The sequence below is a fragment of the Geotrypetes seraphini genome, chromosome 2 (assembly GCF_902459505.1).
Source record: "Geotrypetes seraphini chromosome 2, aGeoSer1.1, whole genome shotgun sequence".
Lineage (NCBI taxonomy): Eukaryota > Metazoa > Chordata > Amphibia > Gymnophiona > Dermophiidae > Geotrypetes > Geotrypetes seraphini.
The window spans coordinates 462,304,100-462,329,892 of record NC_047085.1 but is presented as its reverse complement, the minus strand read 5'-3'; the positions used below and the strand labels follow the sequence as shown (position 1 = coordinate 462,329,892).

The 25,793-nt window shown below is 41.5% G+C and overlaps 1 protein-coding gene across 7 annotated transcripts in view; it reads left to right on the top strand.

The window, feature by feature from the left end:
• ZMYND11 (zinc finger MYND-type containing 11) overlaps nt 1-25,793 on the top strand; it is a 244,278-nt gene that overhangs the window by 42,102 nt on the left and 176,383 nt on the right. For 3 of the 7 annotated variants that reach the window (XM_033931572.1, XM_033931576.1, XM_033931575.1), the window contains exons 2-4: nt 970-1,185; nt 3,178-3,312; nt 9,236-9,395. The exons of 2 other annotated variants lie outside the window; for them this stretch is intronic. In XM_033931572.1, the coding sequence (XP_033787463.1) occupies nt 3,197-3,312; nt 9,236-9,395 (276 nt within the window). In that variant the 5' untranslated portion in view covers nt 970-1,185; nt 3,178-3,196. The remainder of the gene's footprint in view (nt 1-969; nt 1,186-3,177; nt 3,313-9,235; nt 9,396-25,793) is intronic. 2 more of the 7 variants (XM_033931574.1, XM_033931573.1) reach the window with 1 other exon arrangement.

The window sequence follows — 25,793 nt, the reverse complement described above, 5'->3', positions numbered from 1 at the left end:
AATTTTCTGTCTCTCGGAGGAGCTGAGAAGATAAACAAAAATGATGTATAGGTAGATCCTTATGACCATACAGTTTGGCTTAGGTCTCTGCTTGATAGCAGGTCATGTCTGTATCTACGAGCCCTATACATAATTAGTGCCGGTTGGACAAGTTTGGATGTTGTAATGTTATTTGCTATGTTTGTTACAGAGCAGAATAAAATTGTAGTGTAGTGTTGAGGAATTTTCCCTGTTTTCCTCCTTCTAGTTATGTCTTTCATTATAGTACAAACTGAGGGGGCAGGAGCAGCTCCCTCGGAAAGAGGTGGAGTTGAAAACATACTAGTTCAGATACAAGACCCTAGCGTTCAGGACCACTAGACACATCTACAAGAAAGAAGATTACTGAGGTAAGAACCTAATCTTTCTGTTTTGATCATTTTCAGATTTTAAAAAAAGGTATGCACCTACTATAGATATACTGAGGTATTGAATTAGTATACTTCCCTAAGTTCTCTTTTCATTCAATTTTCTATATCGTTCTCCCAGGGGAGCTCAGAACGGTTTACATGAATTTATTCAGGTACTCAAATATTTTTCTCTGTGTCGGCGAGCTCACAATCTATCTGGGGCAATGGGGGGATTAAGTGACTTGCCCAGGGTCACAAGGAGCGGCGTGGGTTTGAACCCACAACCTCAGGATGCTGAGGCTGTAGCTTTAACCACCCTCTCCCCTATGCTTGGAGGCCCAACTCTTGTTTCAGTGGGCGGAGATCTGTTGGCTCTCTTGGAAGCACATGTAGCAGGAGTGGAAAATATAAATGTAGATTTTCTTAGCAAACTCTAGACCCCAGAGAATGTGCTCTTATCTCAGGAGGCGTTCAACAGCATTGTGAGTTGTTTGGGGGGGGGGGGGGGGCGCCGCCTGATATGCGATCTGATGGCTTCAGCAGCCAACAAGAAAATAGCTTTTTCTTTTTTTTTTTCCAGTCAGATACGAGCCAGGAAGTGCAGGCTTGGATACCATGGGGCTTCTGTATGTGTTCCCTCCGTGATTCTTGATAGGCCGAGTTCTGCGGAGGATAGTGTTGCACCAGGGGCTGATAGTGCTCATCACACCGGACTGGCTAAGGCATCTGTGGTATGCAGATCTGGTCTGTCTTCAGAGGGGAAAAAAACTTAGCAGGGAGTGAACAATTAAAGCAGGTATGTAAGCAAAATCTGGGAAAAATACTCAACTATGAAAACAAAAAAAATATTCCCATAGGCAAAAATTCTCATTTCACAATGCTGTGCCGGTGTGGTTTGCATTGTTTCAATAGCACTAGGTTTACCTAGACTTTTCTCAATAAGGATTTTTCTCACGTATTTGTAGTGAACTATTAATAAAATTCATAATGTTGAAAGTTGCTTGAGTAAGAGGGGCTTTTGAAAGCCTCAATTACTAAATACTATTTGAACAAGCTTTTTCATACTGATTAAATGGTCCTTCAATTACTGTCCCTGAACCCTTATTTACCTCCTTCCCTGTTCCCATTTACTATTCTGTCCTCCATTTTGTCTATTTGTATGCTGAACTTGAGTAGTTGATGCTGTCCTGACAATTGTAGTTCTTTTTTCCTATATTGAATCTGTAGATTATATACCACTTTGCTTTGCTAATGCTTTTAAAGTTGGTATAGTAAATGCAAAATAAATATCTATTTCTTGGTAGCAGTCAAAAAGCAATCATAATGTTAAAAATTATTAGGAAAGGGATAGAAAATAAGACAAAGAATATTATAATAAATAAAGTAAGCTCCATGGTATGACATCACATAAGAACATAAGAATTGCCGCTGCTGGGTCAGACCAGTGGTCCATCGTGCCCAGCAGTCTACTCACGCAGCGGCCCTTAGGTCAAAGACCAGTGCCCTGAGTCTAGCCTTACCTAGGTACATTCTGGTTCAGCAGGAACCTTGTCTAACTTTGTCTTGAATCCCTTGAGGGTGTTTTCCCCTATAACAGCCTCCGGAAGAGCGTTCCAGTTTTCTACTACTGTCTGGGTGAAGAAGAACTTCCTTACGTTTATACGGAATCTTTCCCCTTTTAACTTTAGAGAGTGCCCTCTCGTTCTCTCTATCTTAGAGAGGGTGAACAACCTTGGGTATTGTGTGCAGTTCTGGTCACTATCTCAAAAAATACATAGCGGAATTAGAAAAGGTTCAAAAATGATTAGGGGGATAGAACTCTCAGATGAGGAAAAGCTTAAGAGATTAGGGCTCCAGCTTGAGACAACTTGGGGGTAAGGGGATATGATAATGGTATACACTTCCCCCTCCCCATTCGCAGTTTCCGCACTCGCGATTTCACATAATTGTGATTTTTTTTTTGGGGGGGGGAGGGGGGAAACCCCCCCCCCCCCCCATATTTTTGCCTTCCCCCCGGCATCCCGGCCTTACCTGGTGGTCTAGCAGGCTTTCGGGGCAGGAGCGATCTTCCTACGCTCCTGCCCTGTGTAGATCGCCAATAGGAAATGGCTGCCATGAGCTCCCGCCGTAGTCTCGAGAGACTACGGGAACTCACGGCAGTCATTTCCTTCAAGCTTTATGCGATACAGGAGTGTGAAGGTTTCAGTGCTTGATAATTGTGCCCAAAACTTATTTCTATATTATACCATTTTATATTACATCATCCTCATCAGAAGCCACAGAAGGCTGAGTGTTGCCTAAAGTCTTCAGTCTTTCCACCACTGGGGTAGATTAACAATTGTATTCAGTAGATGTCATATGTCTCATTTATAATTTTAACATTGCTTTTCACATGGCATTAAGAATGATTAACTGTATGTGCATGAAACAGTTTATTCTAAAATTAATACATAGTGTATTAATTTTTCACTTTGCTTCCGTGGCTTATCATGATCATGGTGTTCTAACACAATATAAGCAATGGTTTGAGAAACCTTTCAAAGTATAGGTCTTTCAAATCATTTCATCTAGATAGGACATTTCATTACTGAATGGACAATATTTTTTTATGATAAATGTAAGTAAACTAAGCAGCATTTCTTAGTTAGGCGTACAATTTCTACTACATGGAGACTTTTGAGCCAAGGCAGGACAAGTCCAAATGCAAAAGAAATTTTCCTGATGAAATTTCATTTGTTTCTAAATTGTTGCATTAGCTTGCTGTTGAATATTTTTTGCCCTCTTGCAGGTAGAAAATAATTGGGGTCATGGCACGTCTAACAAAGAGAAGACAGGCAGATACAAAAGTTATCCAGTATCTGTGGACAGCAATTGAAGTTATCCGAAACCAGAAACAAATTGCAAACATTGACCGCATTACAAAGTAGGTTGAATGTATAAAATTTCTTTTTTTTCTTCCTCATTTTTTGGATTTAAAAATGTTCAACATGTATGACCCAAAGTGTTGTGCATGATTAACAATTGTGCAAAAGACTTTGATTTACGAGGGAGTGCTGAAAAGTTCTCAGCCCAAACAACTTCCTAAATTCTGAGTGTTATTGTGCCACTGTAGCTGAAAAGTATTATTTTATTTTGCAAAGTGCCAATTTGCAGAATCGTAATGTTATGTTTTGACATTGTTTCAGCAAACAAAAGAGAACCCAAGAGTTACACAGTAAAATGAAAAAGCTAAAAACCAAAAAACCTGTTAAAAAGATGTTCCTGATAGTCATTTATTGAGTCAATCAAATGTTGCAATATAACATTCACAGAGCGAAATCCACATATGTGTGAGATGGTGCAGACCCAACACAGTCCATGTTCCTAAAAAGTGTGAACATGTATGTGAGAAAAACTGAATAGTAAAAATTGAGATATGAGTGAATGAATGCAAATTAAAATGAAAGTAGAAGACAATGAAACAATGAGAAATAAAGTACTCTAATTTACATTATGAAGTATGTGACTGAGGTGTGATATGAAGGAGAAATGTGAATACATAAAGGGGGAGGAAAGCAATAAATTCAAAAAGGCTCTATACTATCTCCTTTACTTTTTAACATTTTTTTAGCGCCTCTCTTGGACTGTCTCACAATCCATCGGTTTCACCACATTTGCTTATGCGGACGATGTCCAACTTCTTCATTCCATCGATTTAAATAATAAGGAAGAAGTAGTTCTCATTAATCGCAAATTAGAAAAAATTAAATCCTGGTTGAATGTTAACAAACTTTCATTTAACATTAATAAATCTAAACTAATGCTCTTTCCGCTAAAAGAAGGTATAACACTTCAAGCTTCCTTGAAATTTGAATCCTCCCCTATTAAAACTGTTCCAACTTTAAAGCTTTTGGGAGTTACCCTTGACAGTAAATTTTCGTATCATTCTCATATCAGCGCAGTCGTCCAGAAATGTTTCCATCGATTGAGAATGATTCGTTCTCTTTCTAAGTTACTGGAACCTGCCGCACTGAAAACTTTAATTTCCTGTTTAGATTACTGTAAGGGCATTACAAAAAAGGAGATCAGACGACTACAGATAGTCCAAAATACCGCTATTAAGATAATTAGCGGGGCAAAGAAATATGATCACGTCTCCCCCCTTCTAATCAACGCTCATTGGCTGCCAATTGAATACAGGATTAATTATAAAATTTTACTTTTAACATTTACAACCAGAATGAATAACCAACCCGATTTTATTAATCAAAATCTTTTAGTTATACCTTCATTAAAATCAATCAATACTTTAAGCACCAACAACTTTGCTGTTACTGCTTCTTCTCTCTGGAATTTATTGCCTATAAATCTTCGTAACGAATCAGATATAAAACAATTTAAAACAGGATTAAAGACATTTTTATTCCGAGACGCTTTTTGTTAAAATGCCCTTTTAAGGGCCAAGTTTATAATCAAATCTTAATCTTTCTTAATAATTTTTTACCTAACCTATTGTTTTAGCCATTTATGTTCTGCCTATCCTATATCAATTGTAGTTCTTCCCCATCCATCCTTTTGTTGCCGTATGTCTGTGCAAGTCGCTTGTTTTCCCTGTTTTAATATACGTCTCAACGTAACTGTTTAACTTGTTTTTATGTAATTTTATTATGTTAACCGCTTAGAAATTAGATTAAGCGGTCAAACAAATATTTTAATAAACTTGAAACTTGATTAAAAGAATAATCTATTAAAACAAAAAATAGGAAAAATAAAATACTAATGTTGGTAAAACGAACACATTTTAAAACTCCCCCCCCCCCCCGCTTTTACAAAACTAACGTGTTTTTTAGCGCTGGCTGCATCGATAACAGCTCTGACATTCATAGAATTCCTATGAGCATCAGAGCTGTTACCCACATGGCTGGCGCTAAAAAACATATGTGGATTTAAGCAAGCAGTACTTTAAAATTAAATGAGAAGCCGCATTAAAAAAGGGGTAATCATAGATGGGGATGTACCAACATGAATAAGAAAAATGATAAAATGGGGAAGGTAATTTTTTAAAAAAGAAAACTAATTAAGGCAATGAACATTACACAGTGGGTTAGAAATATGTATATGCATTGCTCGTTTAGAATAAAAGGGTTAAAGAAAACACACACTATCCATTAACCAAATAACTCCAAATACTGTGATAACACAAGGAGCACGCCATCGGGGAATGAGATAATAGAAACATATAAACAGATGAATGAAAAATCTCAATGGCCACGACTTTGGTCTTGGAGGTTAAGGTGTACAATATCAGCATCTATGAGACAAACATGGTTTTTTTCTTTTACATAGAGCCTTTTGGACCCCTGTTCGTTTACATAGAATTGATAGCTCTAAGTCTAATAGATGCTGGCACTGTCATCTAAAAGCGGGGACATTAGATCATCTTTTATTTTATTGTCCATTCATATTACTATTTTGGAAATCAATTTGGCCTCAAATAAATAGGATGTTGGAAAATCCGGTAGCCTTAACATATGATACGATTTTGTTTGGTACTGCAATGAGAACTCGGAGTCAAATCTCGTCAAATAATAACAAACTTTTATTTATATTGACTGGAGTAGCAGTTCAACAAATAACATACAATTGGAAGAATTATGACAGATTAAATTACAACTTTTGGTGGAATTCAGTTTGCCATATATATAAGATGGAACGTACATTTGCAACACAAAAAGGATATATCGATAAGTTTAAGAAAATTTGGGGACCATTAACAGATTTTTGTAATGATTGATATAATTTTTCCCATAATAAGATACTTGATAAAGGAGGGGGGGGGGGTTATTCTCTTTATCATAAATTATAAATAAATTATCATAATAGTTGTTATATTGTGTGCAACTAACAAAATAAGGGGAGGGAAAGAGATTCATAATTGAATAATAGTGATAAAATTATTAAATTTTATATGATGTCTAAAATTATAGTAAGGATTATAAAAGATATGTTGTATGTACAATATGTTATGGAGATATCAAGTGTTTACTTAAGGTAATTGTATGAATCTTTATGACACACTTGTTGTTATATGGAAAAAAATCAATAAAAAATGTTAAATCAAAAAATCAGGACTGATCTTATGGCTTAGAGAATTATGTCTAGAAAGTTATTGAATGTGACAATAAAACGTTTCTGTGGAAATCAAATGGTAAACATCCAAACATTACAGCCCAAGCCGATGTAAAAACTAAGCAATCATAATAGTAAAATTTTTAAAATTTGTAAATTAAAAAAAAAAAAAAAAAAAAATAGATATAGATAGTAAACAAGCACCTGAAAACTTGTAGATGGCATGAAGATAAATGTGAAGTAACTAGAAAGGAGGGCATACTTACTAGTTCAAAAGCAATACAATAAAAATCCTCAGACAGCCATGATGGTACACTGGTTGGGACTCTAGCCTTGGTACCTTAGGTTGTGAGTTCAGACCTTGTGCTCCCCTGTGTCCATGACCAAGTCACTTAGGGCTTCTTGTGCCTCTTTCCATTTCTGAAGCTTCACTCAGACATACAGTCCTGGTATTGGAACTAAACGTCCAAGCTTCAAGTTCCAGGTCATTTCTGGTACATATATATAATATTTTTTTTTCCATCCCAAAGGCTTTGCCTTTCCTGTTCTCTCTTAACTTTTTTCCAGCTATCTGGTCACTCCAGAGTTCACTTCCATGGGACTACATTTCTTTCTGAATATGCCCTTCCTACTTCAACGGGAGCATTTAATGTTTTTATCTCACGTTTACTGTTCCTTCTGTCACTAATGAACTGGATCCCCTTTGTTTTCTTTCCAGCATATATCTTGAGTGCAAATGCTTCTCCTCTATTTTCCTGCTTTAGCTCTCTTCTCTTTTTCAAGACATTCCAGAGCTCTCACAAAGCCCCTGGCAGAACTGTTCGTATATGACTTAATCTTCAGTCAGCTAGTCATTCATTTCAGTTCTATTCTACCCTCCATAGTATGGAGTTCTCGCCTTTCTATGCTTTTATTCTTGTTCTCACCCAACATCATTAGTCTATAGTCAATAGTCTTTCATTTTGTTTATTTCCAATTTTGTTTTTTTCCTTTCATTTCCTGTCTTCTCAAGCTGGGAAACGAATGGCTTTGTGGAATTTTTCATATGGCACTCCTATATGTGCCATTTTCTGTTCACCTTTCTATTTTTTCTCCTTGAGTCTTTGTAGCATCTCCCTCACTTATACTTGGCCTCACCTGCCATTCTGAGGTCATCTTCTTCTTTAGAGCCTCCCCGTACGTTGCTCTTCTTTCATTGACCCTTTCCTCTTTCTGAGGAAATGAAAATAACTCGCTGGGATGGGAAAATGTGTTCCTGTAGGGATGGGGAAAAATTTGTTCCCAGGTCATTTTCTAGTAGGGAGTCACACATGAGAATATGCTGCCTGCGTGCCCTGGGATAAAGCACAGTTACTTACCTTAACAGGTGTTATCCGGGGACAGCAGACAGATATTCTCACATCCCACCTACCTCCCTGGTTGGGCTCTTCACTTGGGAATAGAACTGATGACCTCGTGAGCTGGCGTTGGACGGGAAGGCACTCACACATACAATCTTAAAGCTTTCTAAAGCTTAATATGACAGTATCCTTTTACACTGTACTGGGCTCCGTGGATGACGTTACCCACATGTGAGAATATCTGCCTGCTGTCCCCGGGTAACACCTGTTAAGGTAAGTAACTGTGCTTTCTGTGAAGACCAAAGCAAATAATTCATTCATTATCTCCACTATGGCCTTGTCCTCCTTGAATGCCTCTTATTCTTTCATGATTTAATGGTCCCATGGATTTCGTCACAGGCTTTCTGCTTCAGATGTACCTGAAAAAAAAGTTTACTGTGAGTTTTTGTCTCTTTGGCAAGTTTTTCTTCATGTTTTCTTTTAGTCTTATTTATCAGTGCTTTGCATCTTATTTGCCAGTGCTTATGTTGTTTCTTATTTTCTTCATTTGGATCTTTTCTCCATTCGTTTGAAGGATGTTCTTTTGGCTCAAATAGCCTCTTCCATTTCACCTTTTAACCATGCTGGCTGTGCTTTCCATTTTTGTTAAACATGGAATATATCTGGTCTGGGCTTCCAAGTTAGTATTTTTACACAACATACGTGCTTGATTTAAAGTCCTAACCTTTGTGGCCAAATCTTTTGGCGGCTTTTTAACCATTTTCCTTTAAGCCTGAATGGATAGAAAGGGGAGCTATTCCTACTATTCAAAAAGATCACTGTTGCTATTACAGATTTATGATGAACTAGCTGATCACCTGGCGTTTTGGTTTGCATTCACTTGAAGAACATTCAGTTGAGGATTAACATCACACAGATTTTCAGTTTTCAGTTTCTGTTTAGGCTTCACCACCCCACACCACAGCTGCACTTCCTTATTTACTGTTAAATGACTGTGTGACACCATTCCCGAAACTTCACACAATTGGTCAAAGCAACTCCATCTATATATTTAAAATTGGATGTATCTATGTGTGTGTGTGTGACCCCCCCTTCCCACCCCCACAGTATTTTCCCCAGATAGTAAATAATATGTATACCAAGGTTGGTTGAAATCTGTCCATGCATTTGAGTTATGCTGGAACACACGCGCACACGCTCACTCACTCTCATTCACACGCACTCATTCACTCTCACTCACTTTCTCATTCACTCTCTCTCACACTATGGAGAACTCTTCTGGGGTACTAAAACAATAACATGAATCTTCTTGCAAGACAAAAAGACTGTGCCAAATGTATGTCTTTATTATGTAAAGAATTGAAACATTTACATGAAGTGTCTTTGTGCTGTATACAGGTATATGACTCGAGTACATAACATGCATCCAAAAGAGATTACTCGTCAACTGAGCTTAGCAGTAAAGGATGGACTTATTGTTGAAACCCTAACTGTTGGCTGCAAGGGCTCGAAAGCTGGAATTGAACAGGAAGGATACTGGTTGCCTGGTGATGAGATTGTAAGTATAGTTTCAACTACATTAGATCACATTTAATATTGCTTAAAGTTTGAGCATGTCCATGTAATCTTCATTTATAATAGTTTTCTTTACAATTTTGAACCCCAGAATACGTTTAAATGTTTGACTTCTTAAAGGGGGAAGCAGGGCTTTACCATTCCTTGATTTATCACACGAGTCTCCAACCCATGGTATTTCTGGCCCACCGTATTTGGTATCACTCCTGCTTTTACTGACTCTGGGTACAAAATGATTCCTGTGACCCCTAGCCTTATATGAAACCATTATCCCTAGCTGTAGTACTGCAAGAGTATCCATAGGGGTGGCTGATTCCATTTTTTGCTCAGCACCAGGAACAATGTAAGAGGTGGGGGTGGCTGTATGAAATGGGGGGGAATTTTGTGTGGAGGTTACTTATGGCTGGGAACTCTTGCCCTGAGAGGGGGAAACTTTGCTGGCAGCCCTTCGAGAGGGGGTTGTGATTTGGGATGGGGGGAGATTGCTCAGAGAGCAGCTACTGAGAAAGCATCTGGTGCCTGTAAGATTTGATCTGGAAGCATCTGGTCATGGCTTTTTTGGGCCAGTACTGCCAGAATAATAAAAATAACCCCAGATTTTTGCTGGGTTTTTTTTTTTTTTCAGCTACCACACAGCTTCTGGTGTTCACTGCAAACCTTGTTATAGAGATTGCATAGTAATGAGATGTTTTGCGTGTCTTGTATTTTATTACTGTGTAACCCACAGTAAACTAAATAACACAGCATCTGGGCAGCAAACCTGTGTTGGAGCCCTAAATGTGTATTAAGGGACAAAAAATGCAGGTCATCACCAGGGTAGATTTGATTTAAATATCTAGTCGGAAAGACTTGATTTAAATCATGTTTTTTTTTTTACAGCAAGACTCATTCTTATTGGTATAATCTTTACAACCAGATGAAGGTTTCAATTTTTGAAAAATAATTTTTCAGATTAGTTTTACAGTTCTATCAAAAATTACTGATTTGGTTATACTATTAGAAATACATTGTTCACCTTGTAATAATTTCATAATTATTTATATCCAGTTTAATAGGGTAATCACATTCATATTTGGACAACTTTTCTGCTGTATATTAATGAAAGGAGAGTAATCATTACCTTAATAGCAATTTAAAAAGCTTTATTTAACCATACGTGTTCTTGTATTTGCTTTAAAACATCCATGTTGACTGATGTAGTTACACAAAATATCTTTTAAAAAAATTAAGGACTCCTTTTACAAAGCCGAGCTAGGGTTTTAATGTGCGAAATAGTGCGCGCTAAATTGCCGCATGCGCTAGCCGCTACCGCCTCCTTTTGAGCAGACGGTAGATTTATAGCGCGCGCTAAAACCGCTAGCGCGGCTTTGTAAAAGGAGCCCTAAAACTATCAGCCAGATCCATACATTAAAAACTTAAATACCCTTTTCTGTAGCTCATTCATATTCATCTTGTTTGTTCATAATCTGGAAAAGAATAATGAGCTTTCCTGCTTTATTGGGTCCCAAACAATTTTTCAATTTGGAATGAATGAGTCCTGAGGAACAGCATATTCTTTCTAAGCCAGCAGAAGAAACTACTGCTGTTAAAAATGAAATTATTAGGTGGGGGAAGGGATTGGGACTTGTATACCACTTTTTTTGTAGTTATACAACCACACTCAAAACGGTTTACATACAGGTACTTCAAGCATTTTCTCTATCTGTCCCGGTGGACTCACCGTCTATCTAATATACCTGAGGCAGTGGAGGGGTGAGCGACTTGCCCAAGGTCACAGGAAGAAGTGCGAGTTTGAAGCCACAACATTACTTCAACATGTCATGTGCTTAATAAGTGGCCTCCATCAGTTCACTGTTGTGGCTTTCTTTAAAACATCATCGGAAAACATACATCTTGAATGGTTCCTCCCTTGGCTCTGAAGTTTTATTATAGTTGGATTTACAGATGGATGATTCCTGAATACCCATGTCATAGTTAACTCCCCTTTTTCAGCACTTAAAGTTTGACCCTGGTACTGGATATTGGCAATATTTGCAAGAAAATTAGCTGGAGAGTGCTTGTCTCATTCATTTTTTTTAATGCTTGTAATTAAATTTTCTAGTGCAATAGGTGTGTCATTCTGGACAGACGGGTAATATCCCCATGCTTGCGAGCCATGCAGAAGGAATCCACTCCAGCTTTTGAATCTCCCCCCCCTTCACTAGAAATTTCTGCTGCCCCCTACAGTTTTTCCTTGTGCACATGAGCCAGAAGGGTCTTTCTGATCTGCTCTTTATATTTCTTTATTTTTCGGTCTCTTCGCACAGTTTGTGACAGTTTTCAGTGGTTAGAACTCACCACTTTGAGGGTTAAGCTCTGCCTGTGTGGAAGAGAAGCAGACTGAGATATGCAACTGACAGGCCAATCCCTCTTTGGTACCTGTTGTAAGGTTTAGCCTCATTGCTAGCAGTCACTTGTTAGCCAGCTTGCAGAAACTTTTGTGGAGCTCGGGTTCCGGTCCCCTAGTAGCTTTGCTCACCTGCTGGCTGTCGAGCTGTAAGAGGCTCAGTGGGGTTCCACAGAATTCCAGCTGTATTTCACCTCGCCCCTTTCATGTGCGTGTGTCTGACTGGCAGCCTGAAGATTCAGTGTTGGAGGAGAAGTCTGTTTGAGGCAGTGATTTCTTCTCCCAGATCCAGTTAAATTAGGATCTGATACCAGCACAAGTCATAGTGAGTAAGTCTGTTACAGCCTATGAGGAAAATCGGGGGTGGTAGGATTTTAAAACATTTTCTTCTGGTTTCAGCCCCTTCCCTTTCGCCACCTCTAAAATCACCTTTTCATAGGTGGGGTTTTTTTTGTTTTGTTTTGTTTTATTATTTTAGTTAAGGAGTTTTGGAGTTGTTTCTTGGCGCCAAAATGCTGCAATGGTGACCATCTTGGATTTCCCTATTTATTATTTTTTTTTTTTTACTTCTCCAGAACCTTCAAATCACATTGTTTTGCCTCAAAGCTGGCATGGATGAGTCCTCAGGCTTCTTTACTCTTATTTCATGTCAGGTTTGTGCTGGATTGGTGCCCAAAGAGCACACTTGTGCCACATGCCGCATAGCAAGTGAAGGGGGGGGGCAGGAGCAGTCAGCTTAGCCTCCCCTTTGCTCTTTAGGGCTGAGGAATGGTTGAGGGATCTATCAGTTGGGAATAAATACCTTCCAGAGAGCTGGAATGGCAGTCATCCTAAGTGTAGGAGCACTGAGCCCAGGAGATGTAAGCTGGAGTGCTCTAAAGGAGGCTCTGCTGCCTAATAAGGCATTTTCTCCAGAATTTGTCAATCTGATCTGGAGAGCTTATTTGGATGGACGAGATCCCCAAGGAAAGACTGGTAGCGCACCAGGAGGCATGCGAGAGGGCTTGGGCTGCTAGGGTGCATCTGCCTCAATATTAGAGGCTGGCCAGGATCCAGTGGGACTCAGAAGATGAAGGGTCTATCTGTATACTTTTACTGTCACAGAGTGAGTCCTCCCTATTGGGAAATGCAGGGTTGCAGACAGGTGCAAGTGCGCAGGATACAGTGGTGGCCCTTGATCAAGGGGATGTTCCCAAGGTCTGCCGGCTTTTCAGATCTTCAGCTCTGTTAGAACTTATTACTGACTCTTGGGAGTTAAACATGGACTCCCAGCAAGTCCCCTTTGCTCCCTGCTCTATAATGAGTGGCATGAGAGCCCAATCTTGTCTCTCTAGCACACTTATTTTCCTAGCACACTGATATCATGGAGCATTGAGATTTTCCTGATGGGTCTCTTAAAGTAGCTGAAACTGTGGCTCAGCTGTATCCAATGGCAGTTGTTTGCTTAGTGCAAGATAGTGGGATGGGTGTTTGATCATGCAGATAACCAATCACCCATCCCTATCAAGTGAGTGCAGCGTGGTATTAAAGCGATATGCAGGATCACAGAGTACTTGTGATTAAGACAATTTGAAGTGTTAGTCTTGGGAATCAAGGCAGCTGCAGCAGCTTCATTTGTGACACATGCCTGTCATACCAGGTTGCAAGGGCTTGAGCTGGTGGAGGGTGCTCCTTTGCCCCAACTCCTAATAGTTGGAGTGGATTATGTAGCCGATGCTCTCTATGACATCAGAGTCATGAGCAATGTTTCGGCTTATTTGATTTCCATCCTGCAGAATGCTCTGGATCAGACAATGGGTGGGAGATTTCACCTCCAAGGCTACCCTCAGCAGACTTCCATTCAAGAGACAAATGTTTGGAAAGGGACTTGGATCTGATGATCAGTGTGGCAGATTGTCTGCTAAAATGTCTACCTAATAGCAGACCGCTATCCTCTTAGAGGCTCTAGGCAGTCTAATTTTCGTGGCTTTGGCTGCTTTCAGCAGCATTCAGAAAGAACATCCTCTCAGAGATCCTTCCAGGGATCAAGACAGAGATTTTCAAGACCTAGGTGGCACCAAGCCTCCAGTTCTTATCCCGCTTCAGTCTCAAGAAAGCACAATAATACTAGAACCAGAGCCGTCCCTCTGAAGTTGGGGGGGGGGGGATGATTCTCAAGGTATGCGGAGGTATGGATACAGATCTTGTCAGACCGCTGGGTGCTGGAGATCATTTAGAGTAACAAGCTCAAATTTCGCCTAGCCCTTAATGGACTGGGTTGTGGACTCTCCAGTGGGGCAACTAAAGAAAGCAAACAAGGTTGCAGCTACAGTTTAGAGGCTTTTAGATATTCATGCCAATAGAGTCTGTGCTGCCCGAAGATTTGGGCTCGGGCAGATACTCCATATACTTTATTGTGCCCAAGAAAGGCTCAAGATGATTGAAGACCCATTCTGAATCTTATACACATTAATACAGCACTGAAAGTTTTGTGCTTTTGCATGGAGACAGTATGATCAGTTGTAGTAGTGGTAGCACCAGGGGAATTTCTGGCCTCTCTGGATTTGACAGAGGCCTACCTGCACATTCCCATTTTTCTGGAACACAGAAAGTTTCATGTTCTAGAAAACCATTACAAGTTCTTGGCTATTCCCTTGGGCTGGCGACAGCTACTCGCACGCTTACCAAGGTGATTGTGGTGGTAGTTCCCCAAGTAGGCAAGACAGGCTTGCAGGTTCATCCATACCTGGACGACTGGCTGATCAATGCTCTGTTGTAGAGAATGACATGGTGACAAAATTCATCACCGTTCTCATCCCCTGCGGATAACCGCGGTAAACCATCTCCATGTCATTCATTAATGAGAGAGGGAAGAATCAGAGTATGAATGGACACAACCACTGACTCTCAAGACTTGCATTGAAGAATGCTGGAGTAGAAGGACTGAGGTTGAGATAGACACTAAGAAATGATACAGGATGGTTTCCCATGGTTATTTGCGGGAACAGGAACAGTGATGAATTTTGTTACCGTGCCATTCTCTACCCTATTGTTCACAGAAGGAGACAAGAGGTGGCTCATGTGGTCCGGGTCCTGTAGAGCCTGAGATGGATAGTGAATTTCCAAAAGAGCCAACTGGTTCCATCCCAATCTCGGGAATACCTGGAAACTTCAACATGGCAGAAGGTTGTGTCTATCTTCCAGAAGCACGCAGGCAGAAGCTTTGCTCCCAGATAACAAGCATGTTGGTTAAACCAGCTCCGTCCATGTGGCACTACCTCCAAGCGCTAAACTCCATGGCAGCAACAAAAGACATCCCATGGACAAAGGCTCATATGTGTCTTCTCCAGAGTGCGTTTGCTATCACGGTGATCTACTCAATCGAACTCCCTGCAGATGTCTCTGCTGTGGACTATGGAAGTTCGAGCCAGTATGGCATGCCCCTCAGAATAGTTTTGTCAGTAATTGTGACAATGGATGCCATCCTGTTCAGCTGAGGGGGCTCACTGCAAAGGATGCCTAATCCAGGGGTGTTGGGTGGCCTTGCAAAAGTAGTAATTGATCAACAGATTGGAAGTTTGAGCCATTTGGTTGGCATTGTAGAAGCTGGAGAAGAGTCTGGAGGGACAAGCGGTCCAAGTCTTCTTGCACAATGTTACTGCAGTGGTGCATGTCAATCATAAGGGAGGCAACAAGAATACACAGCTGAGTCTGGGGGCCTGCTTATTCAGATGAGCAGAGTTTCATCTTCAGGCTCTTTCAGCAGCCCATGTAGCGAGAGTGTTCAATGCCTAGGCTGATTTCCTCAGCAGCCAGACATACTGCATCCAGGAGAATGGACTTTGTCTGCAGTAGCCTTCCAATCCATTGTTTGTCACTGGGGTCACCCAACGTTCAATCTTATGGCAACAGCAAGAAACAAGAAGGCGGAACGATTCTTCAGTCAAAGATCTGAGCCCGGAAGCCTGGGTCTGGACGCTCAGGTCCAGGTGTGGCCAAAGAACAAGCTCTTGTACATATTTCCTCCATGGCTCATGATAGGCCGGATACTCCACTGGATTGCAAGCCATCGGGATAGGCCGGATACTCCACTGGATTGCAAGCCATTGGGGAGAAATCATTCTCGTGGCTCCAGATTGGTCACACAGACCATGCTATGCAGATTTAGTGAATTTTTACCGGGGTATATGTCTCAGATTTTTTTTGTGGCTATCACGTCAGAGAGAAGAGTCTCAGTTACAGGCTCTTCCTTGCAGAGAGCCTTTCCTCAAGTTCACAGAGGCTAGAATTTCTTTGTGCACCATTCCATTCTTTTTGCTGAAGGTTGTTTTCATCTTTCCATGTCAATCAAGAGCTCAGATTGCCAGCGCTCCAGTTTACAGGTTCTAAGAAGAAGTACTGGATTCTGAAGAAGTTGAATGTGAGAAGAGTGCTTCTAAGATATCTTTAGGTTACCGATGAGTTCAGGCTATCTGATCATCTTTTTGTGCTCACTAGTCAGGCTAGATGCAGCACACTGGCTTCCAAGGCCATGATTTCCATATGATCCATAGGGCCATTTTGTCGTCATATATTGCCTGTGGAAAACAATTACCAGTCTCTGTGAAGCTGCATTTGCCTAGAAGCATGGCTTCTTTGTGGCAGAACTGGGCGGTCTCCCCTGTGGAGATTTATAGGGCAGCAACTTGGTCCACTATATATATTTTCATGTTTTACAGAGTGAATGTAGTGGCAAGGAGGGACTCCATCTTTGGGTCCTCAGTGTTAAGACCTGATGCAGTGGTTCCACCCTACATTTCTGGGACTGCTTTTGTACGTTCCATCCATCCAGAATGACACCTATTGCACTAGAAAAAGAGAGTAGGTTCTCGCCTTGCTAATATCTTTTTAGCAGATAGGTGTGTTATTCTGGAGCTCTTGAGTTATCTCCTGCACCTGCCAACTGTGTCAATCAAAAAGTTTGAGTCCAAACCAAAATTTGGATGTCGGACATTAAGGGTAAATAAAATAAGCCATAGCTGTAACACATTGTTGTAATACTAGAGCTCCGTAAATGTTTCTGTATTGCATGATTGTTTTGATTGTTAATGGCAATGTTTAACATGCTTGTTATAATTTCAGAACAGAACAGCATTGTAGTTCGGGGAGTTTCCCCATACCCATCCTTCGCATGTGTTTCTATATAGGGATATTTGTTTTCTTTTGTACAAACTGAACGGGCTGCAGAACTCTCTAGTGAAGGAGAAAGGAGTTAAAAGCTGAGGTTGATTCCTTCTGCATGGCTTGCGAGCATGGGAATATTACCCATTCATCCAGAAAGACACACCTATTTACTAGAAAAGATATTGGCAAGGTAAGAACCCAATTTATTTCTGTCATTGTACTGTTCTGTTTTAAGTGCTCACTCAGTTCCTTCCAAATTTCAGAAGCATCAGCAATAAAACAGCTGTGTTTCTGTTTTTTGGGTTTTTTAAAGCTTCAAAAATGAGTTTCAGGATTCTCAGCATATCTAACTCTTAAACCCAATGCTAATGATTTTGGCCATCTGTTTTCTCCCGATTTTGTTCACAAATTGTCATCAGAATAGGCCAGTTCTTGATAAACTGCTCAAAGCAATCCTACAGAGTTCCATCTAACATCTTGTTGGAGGGTTAGCTTGATTCCACTAATTCTTTTCAGAGCTGCTGCTGCTGCTGCAGCAAAATGATTGTTATGGAAGTATCTAGCAATTTCAGTGACATTAGTCTTTATTTCTGGGACACTGAAGTCTTTGGCTAGGAAGTGCATCAAATGAGCATTGCAACCATATATGATTAGCTTGGTATTCTCCTCATGCTCTTCTAAATTTTTCTCATCTTGGATACATTTGCAGAATTGTCTGACTAAACTGCACTTAGACATTTTAATTTTTGCTCATATTTTAGTATAGCTTTTATTGCTACTTCCTATAAGTATTCTGCTCTATGTATTTCCTGAGGTATCAATTGTTTCTGCAAGAAAGACATTCCATTCTTCTCTTGTTAAACAAGCAAATACAACAGGATAATTACAACAAGATAATTGTGGACATTGCTTCATCTATTAAGATTTAGGTTAACAATTTTACTTCTAGACCTGTTGCACATTGCTCCATTTCTTTGTCATACACTATATCCAGACGTTTTCCTGCAACATCTGCTCTGTTGGGTGGACTGTATCCTGGTCTCAGTGATTGAATCATATACCATAGTAATGAAGTGTCAGTTTTCAGTCAGATGGAAAGAAGAGTTTGTCGCATAAACAAACTGAGCAATTTTTTCAATTACCTCCTTTTATAATCTACTGGTTTTTATCACAAACTTTTCTCTATGGTGGTTCCTGGATATATCTATGGTGGTTCTTTCTTTTAGATGATGTGGCTGAAACACTATCCTGGACAGATAGCTCTGAAACTGTAGAATAGGAGGTTGATGATAGTTTCCCTTAAACAAAAAAAGTCAATGCTGTTATTTTATTATTGATACCATTTCTGTTGTTTAGTATTATTCATTTTATTCACTGCCGCTCGGTAATGCCCAAAAAAGGAATATTTTTCTGTTTCATCTCTTTTATTTCTTCATAACTGTATCAAAATGACGGTAGCATGCAGTCATAATAACAAATATACTTTTGCTCAAATATGACAGTTCCTTAATGCAGTCTTTAAGAAATATGATGAAATCAAAAAATTTACCAAACTGAAGACCCTGCCTGTTCAAACATGTTCCTCTTGTCGTCTTCATCAAGTACTTCTCATGATGTTGTTGTTCCATTTGGGCTACCAGGCCTTGCATTTCTTTTTTGCAGTGTTTGCATTTTGCATGCATGCATGCCTGCCTTACCCATAGGTAGAGGAACTTCATTAAAATATTCCCGAACTGGGTCTCTTTCATATCCCGCTCCCATTATAAGATTTCTTCAGCAAGGAGAGAATAATAATATAGACCTCAGGCTATACACACAAGGATCTCAAGACTTGTGTATTCTGCTCAAAAGGTTTCACTTTCATTTTTACTGCTTTCCCTTCCCTTCTCACATTTAGCTCCTTGTGCTGATATATAAACTTAGCACTTAAGATGTATGGAGTTGATACTTTGTATATCGATTTGCAAAGAAACAATAGGGCTAAAGTCTTTTTTTTTTAACTCTGTATATTTTATTATAGCTGTTTTGCTGTGAAGAAGCATGTTATCTCTGCAGACACAAAGTCAGTTTTGAGAAATGCAAAACCAAACAACTGTGATAATACCTTTTTGATAATGTGCAGTCAAACCTCAGTTTGCGAGTATTTTGCAAGACAAACAAAACACTCCCGCAAACCTGAACTCGCAAAACAAGCGCCATCTTGATAAACGAGCACGTACATGTGCGTCATGTGTAAGCCCACATGTCGCATGCGATTGTTTATTGGGTTGGCACTTGTTTCAAATTGCCCACCCGCTGTGTCGCACCAGAAGACCCCCCTCGCAGTCCTCCATGCCCTCCTACCCCCGCCCGCGGGCGGCACTTTACCGGCACTCTACCTTCGTTCCACCCCGAGGAGTGTTTGCCCGACAGCTACGGCAAGATGTGGACCAAACTCCTCTGTGTAGAGCAATGAACATATCCCTGGCCAGCGACTCCACGACCAGCACCCCTCCCAATTGCTACCTCAACCCAGCCGACGACCCACACAAGCCCGTCCCCGTGTGCTCCTACTTCTGCCCCGCTCCTTCAAGCATGTCCACCGCTCTCTCCAGCCGCCTGCTCTGCACTGAGGACTGCATGCTTCTGGAACGAATTATGCTCGTAAACCAAGGTACCACTGTAATTCATTTACCAAATATATATATTTTTTTTAAAATCCAATTTAAGTTTAAATAATCATTGCTTTTTATCTACCCTGCATTTAATTCATAAGAATTGCCAAACAATATCGGACCAAAGGTTTCTGAGTGTGGAGAGAATTGCTGCCACAGGCCCACTCGCTTCTTTGGCTGTAGCACCGCAGGGCGTGGGACTATATTCAGCTGTTGAGGTCCATTACGGTAGCGATGGAGTCCATGTAATTGAACGGTCACTTCTCAGTTGGTGGGCCCCAGGACTACAGTGTTTGTGTTCTGTGGTCTGTAGTAGCCAGGAGGAGCATGCAATTGTGGCTATCCAAAGCCAACCTGTCAAAAGAGGTTCTTTTCTCGATTTAGCACTGGGTGGTAATAATGACAGATGCCATTATCTCCAGCTGGGAAACTCAGTATCTCTCTCATCTAGCACACAGTGTTTGGTCCCCTGTGAAGGCATCTTGGTGCATCAGTCCCTTAGAGCTATGGGCTATTCACTTGGCTCTGCTGAAGTTTGCTCCATTCCTGGGGCAGACTCCGGTCAGAGCAGTGGTGGTGCTATATAATCAGTGGGGGGAAGGAGAAATTAGGTCTTACTTGATAATTTTCTTTCCATTAGTCCTATAATTTTTGGTTTGTGGGAGCTGAGGTTTGCTCACTGTTCATCCTTCCTCTCTTGGAAGAGATGTTAGCCCTGCTTTGCACATGAAAAAAAAATAGAAAGAAATAGGGGGAACGAATCAGGACAAGGGTATGATGGGAGTATTTGTTTAGCTCTTGATTCCTGGGTTCCCTCAGCTTATCTGAAAATACTGAGGAGCTGTGGGGTTGGGAAGGACCTATATCATACAGCTCGTAATTGTGTTTCCATCTCCACCTGTTTGTCGATGGGACATAACTATCCCACTAATGTGGAATAGTGTGAAGGACTAAAGGAAATTTGCTTATTGGATGGGAAGACATAAGGGAAGTGGAAAAACAGTGGTCCAAGTTGAAAGGTGCAATAAATAGAGCTACTGACCTTCATGTGAAGAAAATAAATGAAAACAAGAGAAAAAGGAAACCGATATGGTTCTCCAAACTAGTGGTGGAAAAAATAAAGGCCAAAGAACATGTACCCCAATCCAGCTTCAGGGGCTCTGCATTGAAGGCAGGCAGCAGAGGCTCAAATCCCTGCCAGGTGCACTTGCTTTGGAGATATGTATAAGCGAAGGACCAGCTTATAATGCTGCTCCCAAAAAGTCGTATATTTACTGAAAGCAGGCAATCGTTTAACCGCCTTCAGAATTACATCCTCAGGCAATTTTACATTAAAATCACGCACCCAGGCCTCCCTCAAACGGACAGAATCAAGCAGGGGGAACTCATCCTTAAGATGCCTGTGGTGGAATTTCAGAGGAACAGGCAATTGGGAACCAAAGGTAAATGCGGTAGACAACAGTTCCTGGCAAGTAGCCATAAGATGGACACGGGGTAAAGAAGCAATATAACGACAAATCTCCATGTAAGCAAAGCCGTCAATAGGAGGAATGGCATATTCCTCACACAGCTGAGAAAAGGCTCGAATCTGATTGAATTCTTTGACTGGGTGACCAGAGAATTGGATCAAGGCTATGCGCTAGATGTAATTTACTTAGATTTCAGCAAAGTCTTTGACATGGTTCCTCATAGGAGGCTCTTAAACAAACTCCGTGGGCTGAAGTTAGGGCAGAAAGTGGTGATGAACTAGCTTAGAAACTGGTTGACGGACAAACGCCAGAGGGTAGTAGTAAATGGAATTTGCGCAGAGGAGGGTCAGGTGAGTAGTGGAGTGCGTCAAGGCTCGGTGCTGGGACTGATTCTGTTCAATATTTTTGAGTGACATTGCTGATGGGTTAGAACAGGGATATGGAACTCCGGTCCTCGAGAGCCATATTCCAGTCGGGTTTTCAGGATTTCTCCAATGAATATGCATGAGATCTATTTGCATGCACTGCTTTCAATACATATTCATTGGGGAAATCCTGAAAACCCGACTGGAATATGGCTCTCGAGGACCGGAATTCCTTACCCCTGCATTAGAAGGTAAGGTTAGCTTTTTTTGCGAATGATACCAAGATTTAGACACTCTGGAGAGAGTGGAAAACATTAAAAAGTTAGAAGAATGGCCTAGCATCTGGCAAGCGGGAGGGGGGGGGGGGAACGTATCAAAGCGAGTTTCCATTATTTCCTATGGGGAAACTCGCTTTGATATACGAGTATTTTGGTTTACGAGCATGCTTCTGGAACGAATTATGCTCGTAAACCAAGGTTGCACTATACTTGAAAGGCATTCCAAATATTTTCCAGAGAAGAAAAAATGGTAAAACTAGAGGGCATAGTTTGAGATTACAGGGAGGAAGACTTAGGAGCAATGTTAATTCTTCATGGAGAGGGTGGTAGATGCTTGGAATGTCCTCCTGAGGGAAGTGGTGGAGAGGAAAACAGTGATGGAATTCAAAAAAGCATGGGATAAAAATAGAGTATCTCTAATTAGAAAATGAAGGATGTAAAGTAAAGAACTAAGGCCATTATTGGACAGACCTGAACGGTCTGTGTTCCATATATGGTAATTCGGTATAGGATGGGCTGGGGTGGGCATCCGATGTGAACTCCACTAATATTTAACAGGTGGATGTTAATTGGCCAGACTTTATGGTAAATGTCCTGCAAACAACTGGATGGTTGGATAGGCTGGAGTGAGATTGTATGGCAAGTAATTTCAGCATTTGGAACCTAGGACAATACTAGACTTTACAGTCAACGGCCCTGAAATATCAAAGAGACAAGTTAATTTAATCATGTATTTTAATGAGGATAACTTATGGGCTGTATGGACCATCGAGGTCTTTATCTGCCGTCATTTACTACATTACTATGTAAAACTATCAGGTAAGACTTGATTTCTCCTTAACATATCCTGTAAGGATTTTTGGTTTTCCTTTTGCTTGGTTCTGATCTGAGAAAAGTTCTCTTGCCACAAGCAAATACTAGCAAATTGTTTTGGGCTAGTTGAGCTCAGAATGCAAAATGGTACTGTTTTAGTCCGGTTAGGCCTGTTTATCCTAGGACAGCGATGGCGAACCTATGGCACGCGTGCCAACTGTGGCACGCGAAGGCCTTGCAGCTGGCACGCGCAGGGCCGCCATCAGGGCAGTACTACCAGGGGGTGCACAGGAGAGAGAGCTGAACGGGGACGATGGGGGACCCGCGGGGTTAAATATAACTCGAGCCGCGAGGCTCGTCTTCTACTCCGACTGCCCTGCCGCTCACACAGCCAATCGGAAATCTTCCCCGACGTCAGCGCTGACGTCGGGGAAGATTTCCGATCGGCTATGTGTGCGCGGCGGGACAGGCAGGAAATAGAAGACAAGCCTACGCGGCTCGAGCTACATTTTGCTGAGAAAATTGCTAAGATGGGCTGGGAGACAAACGGGGAACACAAAAGGGGGAGGGAGTGCGTTTTGGACACAAGGCATGAACTTGGGAGAAAGGAAGGGAGGGAAAGAGATGCTGAGGTGGGGGAGGAAATGGGTTTTTGGACACAGAAGGCATGAACTTGGGAGAGAGGAAGGGAGGGAAAGAGATGCTGAGGTGGGGGATGGAATGGGTTTTTGGACACAGAAAGCATGAACTTGGGAGAGAGGAAAGGAGGGAAAGAGATGCTGAGGTGGGGGGAGGGAATGTGTTTTTGCACACAGAAAGCATGAACTTGGGAGAGAGGAAAGGAGGGAAAGAGATGCTGAGGTGGGGGAGGGAATGGGTTTTTGGACACAGAAAGCATGAACTTGGGAGAGAGGAAAGGAGAGAAAGAGATGCTGAGGTGGGGGAGGGAATGGGTTTTTGCACACAGAAGGCATGGACTTGGGAGAGAGGAAGGGAGGGAAAGAGATGCTGAGGTGGGGGAGGGAATGGGTTTTTGGACACAGAAGGCAAGGACTTGGGAGAGAGGAAGGGAGAGAAAGAGATGGTTGTGTACACGGGGAATAGAAGAAAGGAGAATTTTTGGTCATAGGGAGGAAGTGAAGTACAGACAGTGGCATACCAAGGTGGGGGTGGGGGCGGTCTGCCCCGGTTTTACGCCCCAAGGGGGTGCACAGCTGGCCACCCTCCAGTGTTCTCCCTGGGCTGGCAAACTGCGTCTCTTTAGCCACTTGAGTGCCACCACCGCCATTGGGAACAGGCCGGTGCCAAGTTCTCCCTGCTTTTCCCTGTGGGGCCGACCAACTCTCGCCACCCGCGTCAATTCTGATGTCGGAGAGGACATTCTGGGCCAGCTAATCGCTGCCTGGCTGGCCCAGAACGTCCTCTCCGATGTTAGAATTGACGTCGAGTGGCGAGAGTTGGTCGGCCCCGTGGGGAAGAGAAGCAGGGCGAACTCGGCGCCGGCCTGTTCCCGATAGCGGCAGTGGCAGCCTATTCCCCAGTGGCGGTGGCAGCATTTTCCCAATGGTGGTGGCATAGGGGAGGGCAAGGAGAAAGAAAGAAAGGTTGGGACAGGAGCCAAAAAAAAAAAAGAAAGAGGGCTGGGTGAAACAAAGAAAAATGGGGCACGGAGAGAGAGAGAAAGACAGACATACAGAATGAAAGGGGGTATGGAGAGAGAGACAAAGAAAGAAGGGGGCAGGGTGAAACAAAGAAAAAGTTTGGGGAGGGAATGAGGTCTGGAGGAGAGAAAGCATACAGGAGGCTGAAAAAAGGGAAGAAATATTGGATGCACAGTCAGAAGAATAAAGTGCAACCAGAGACTGATGAAATTACCAAAGGTAGGAAAATGATTTTATTTTCAATTTAGTGATCAAAATGTGTCCGTTTTGAGAATTTATATATGCTGTCTATATTTTGCACTATGGCCCCCTTTTACTAAACCACAATAGCGTTTTTTAGCGCAGGGAGCCTATGAGCTTCAAGAACAGCGTGGGGCATTCAGCGCAGGTCCCTGCGCTAAAAACCGCTATCGCGGTTTAGTAAAAAGGGAGGGGGAATATTTGTCTATTTTTGTATAGTTGTTACTGAGGTGACATTGCAGAAAGTCATCTGCCTTGACCTCTTTGAAAACCCGCAGAATATAAATGATAATTAACATTTTCTCTGCGTACAGTGTGCTTTGTGTTTTTAAAATTTTATTGTTGGTAGATCATTTTGACTTGGCCACAAAGGTAAGGGGGAGGGAGGGGAGCTGCTGAAAGAGTCTACCTTGACGTGGATGCAGGCTTACAAATCTTTTGGTCAAAGAGTGCGGCGACAGAGAAAAGTATGTGTGTATTCGGCCCATGAATAAAATCATTAAAACATTATAAATTGCCAATAAATTGAAATGAAAACCAAAGGATTGTGAATCAAATTGATTCTCTGACAATACAAAGATTCCAACCTTTAAAAATGATGTTACATAGTTAAGGCAACTTTATAAAGAGTTTTTAGATACTAAAATCTTGTTATTAAGGTTTAATTGACGTGCTGGCACTTTGAGGAAATTCTTTGGTTTTGTGCGGCAGTTTGGGCACTCGGGCTCAAAAAGGTTAGCCATCACTGTCCTAGGACAAGCAGGTAGTATATTCTCACATGTGGGTGACGACATCCATGGAGCCCAGTATGGACAGTACTAAAGTGTACTGTTACTTTAAGCTTTAGCGAAGCTTCGAGACTGCCCACACCTTGCACGCGTAAGTGCCGTCCCACCTGACCGGCTCATGACTCCTCAGTTCTTCGTATTCCATGGAGCAAAGAAGTTATGTCTGGACTTGGTCCATACGCGTTGCTTTCCCATCAATGTTTTTCCTCTTTATGCTTTCAGTTTATTTCTTTTTCTTTTATTATTACTAGTATTTCCTTTCCATTTTTCTTCCTTTTTCATCAAGGTTTTAGACTTCCAAAAACTTGTCAGTGGGCCTTGTGCCTGTTCGGCCTTCAGGCTTTTCACTTGAGTAATCTCTCGGCATTCACAACCATTGTGTTTTTTAATTTTGCCACTGAGATTTTTCCTCTCAGGCGAAGACTTCTAATGGGTTCAAGAAATGCTCTCGTCAACGGCCTGTTTTGTTCACTGATTTGCACAACTGGTGTATTCAGTGTCTTAGGCCAGAGCATCGAGTAGACTCTTGTGCCCGTTGTCTTACATTGAAGAAACACTCCCTTAAGGTTCCACAACTCCAGCAGG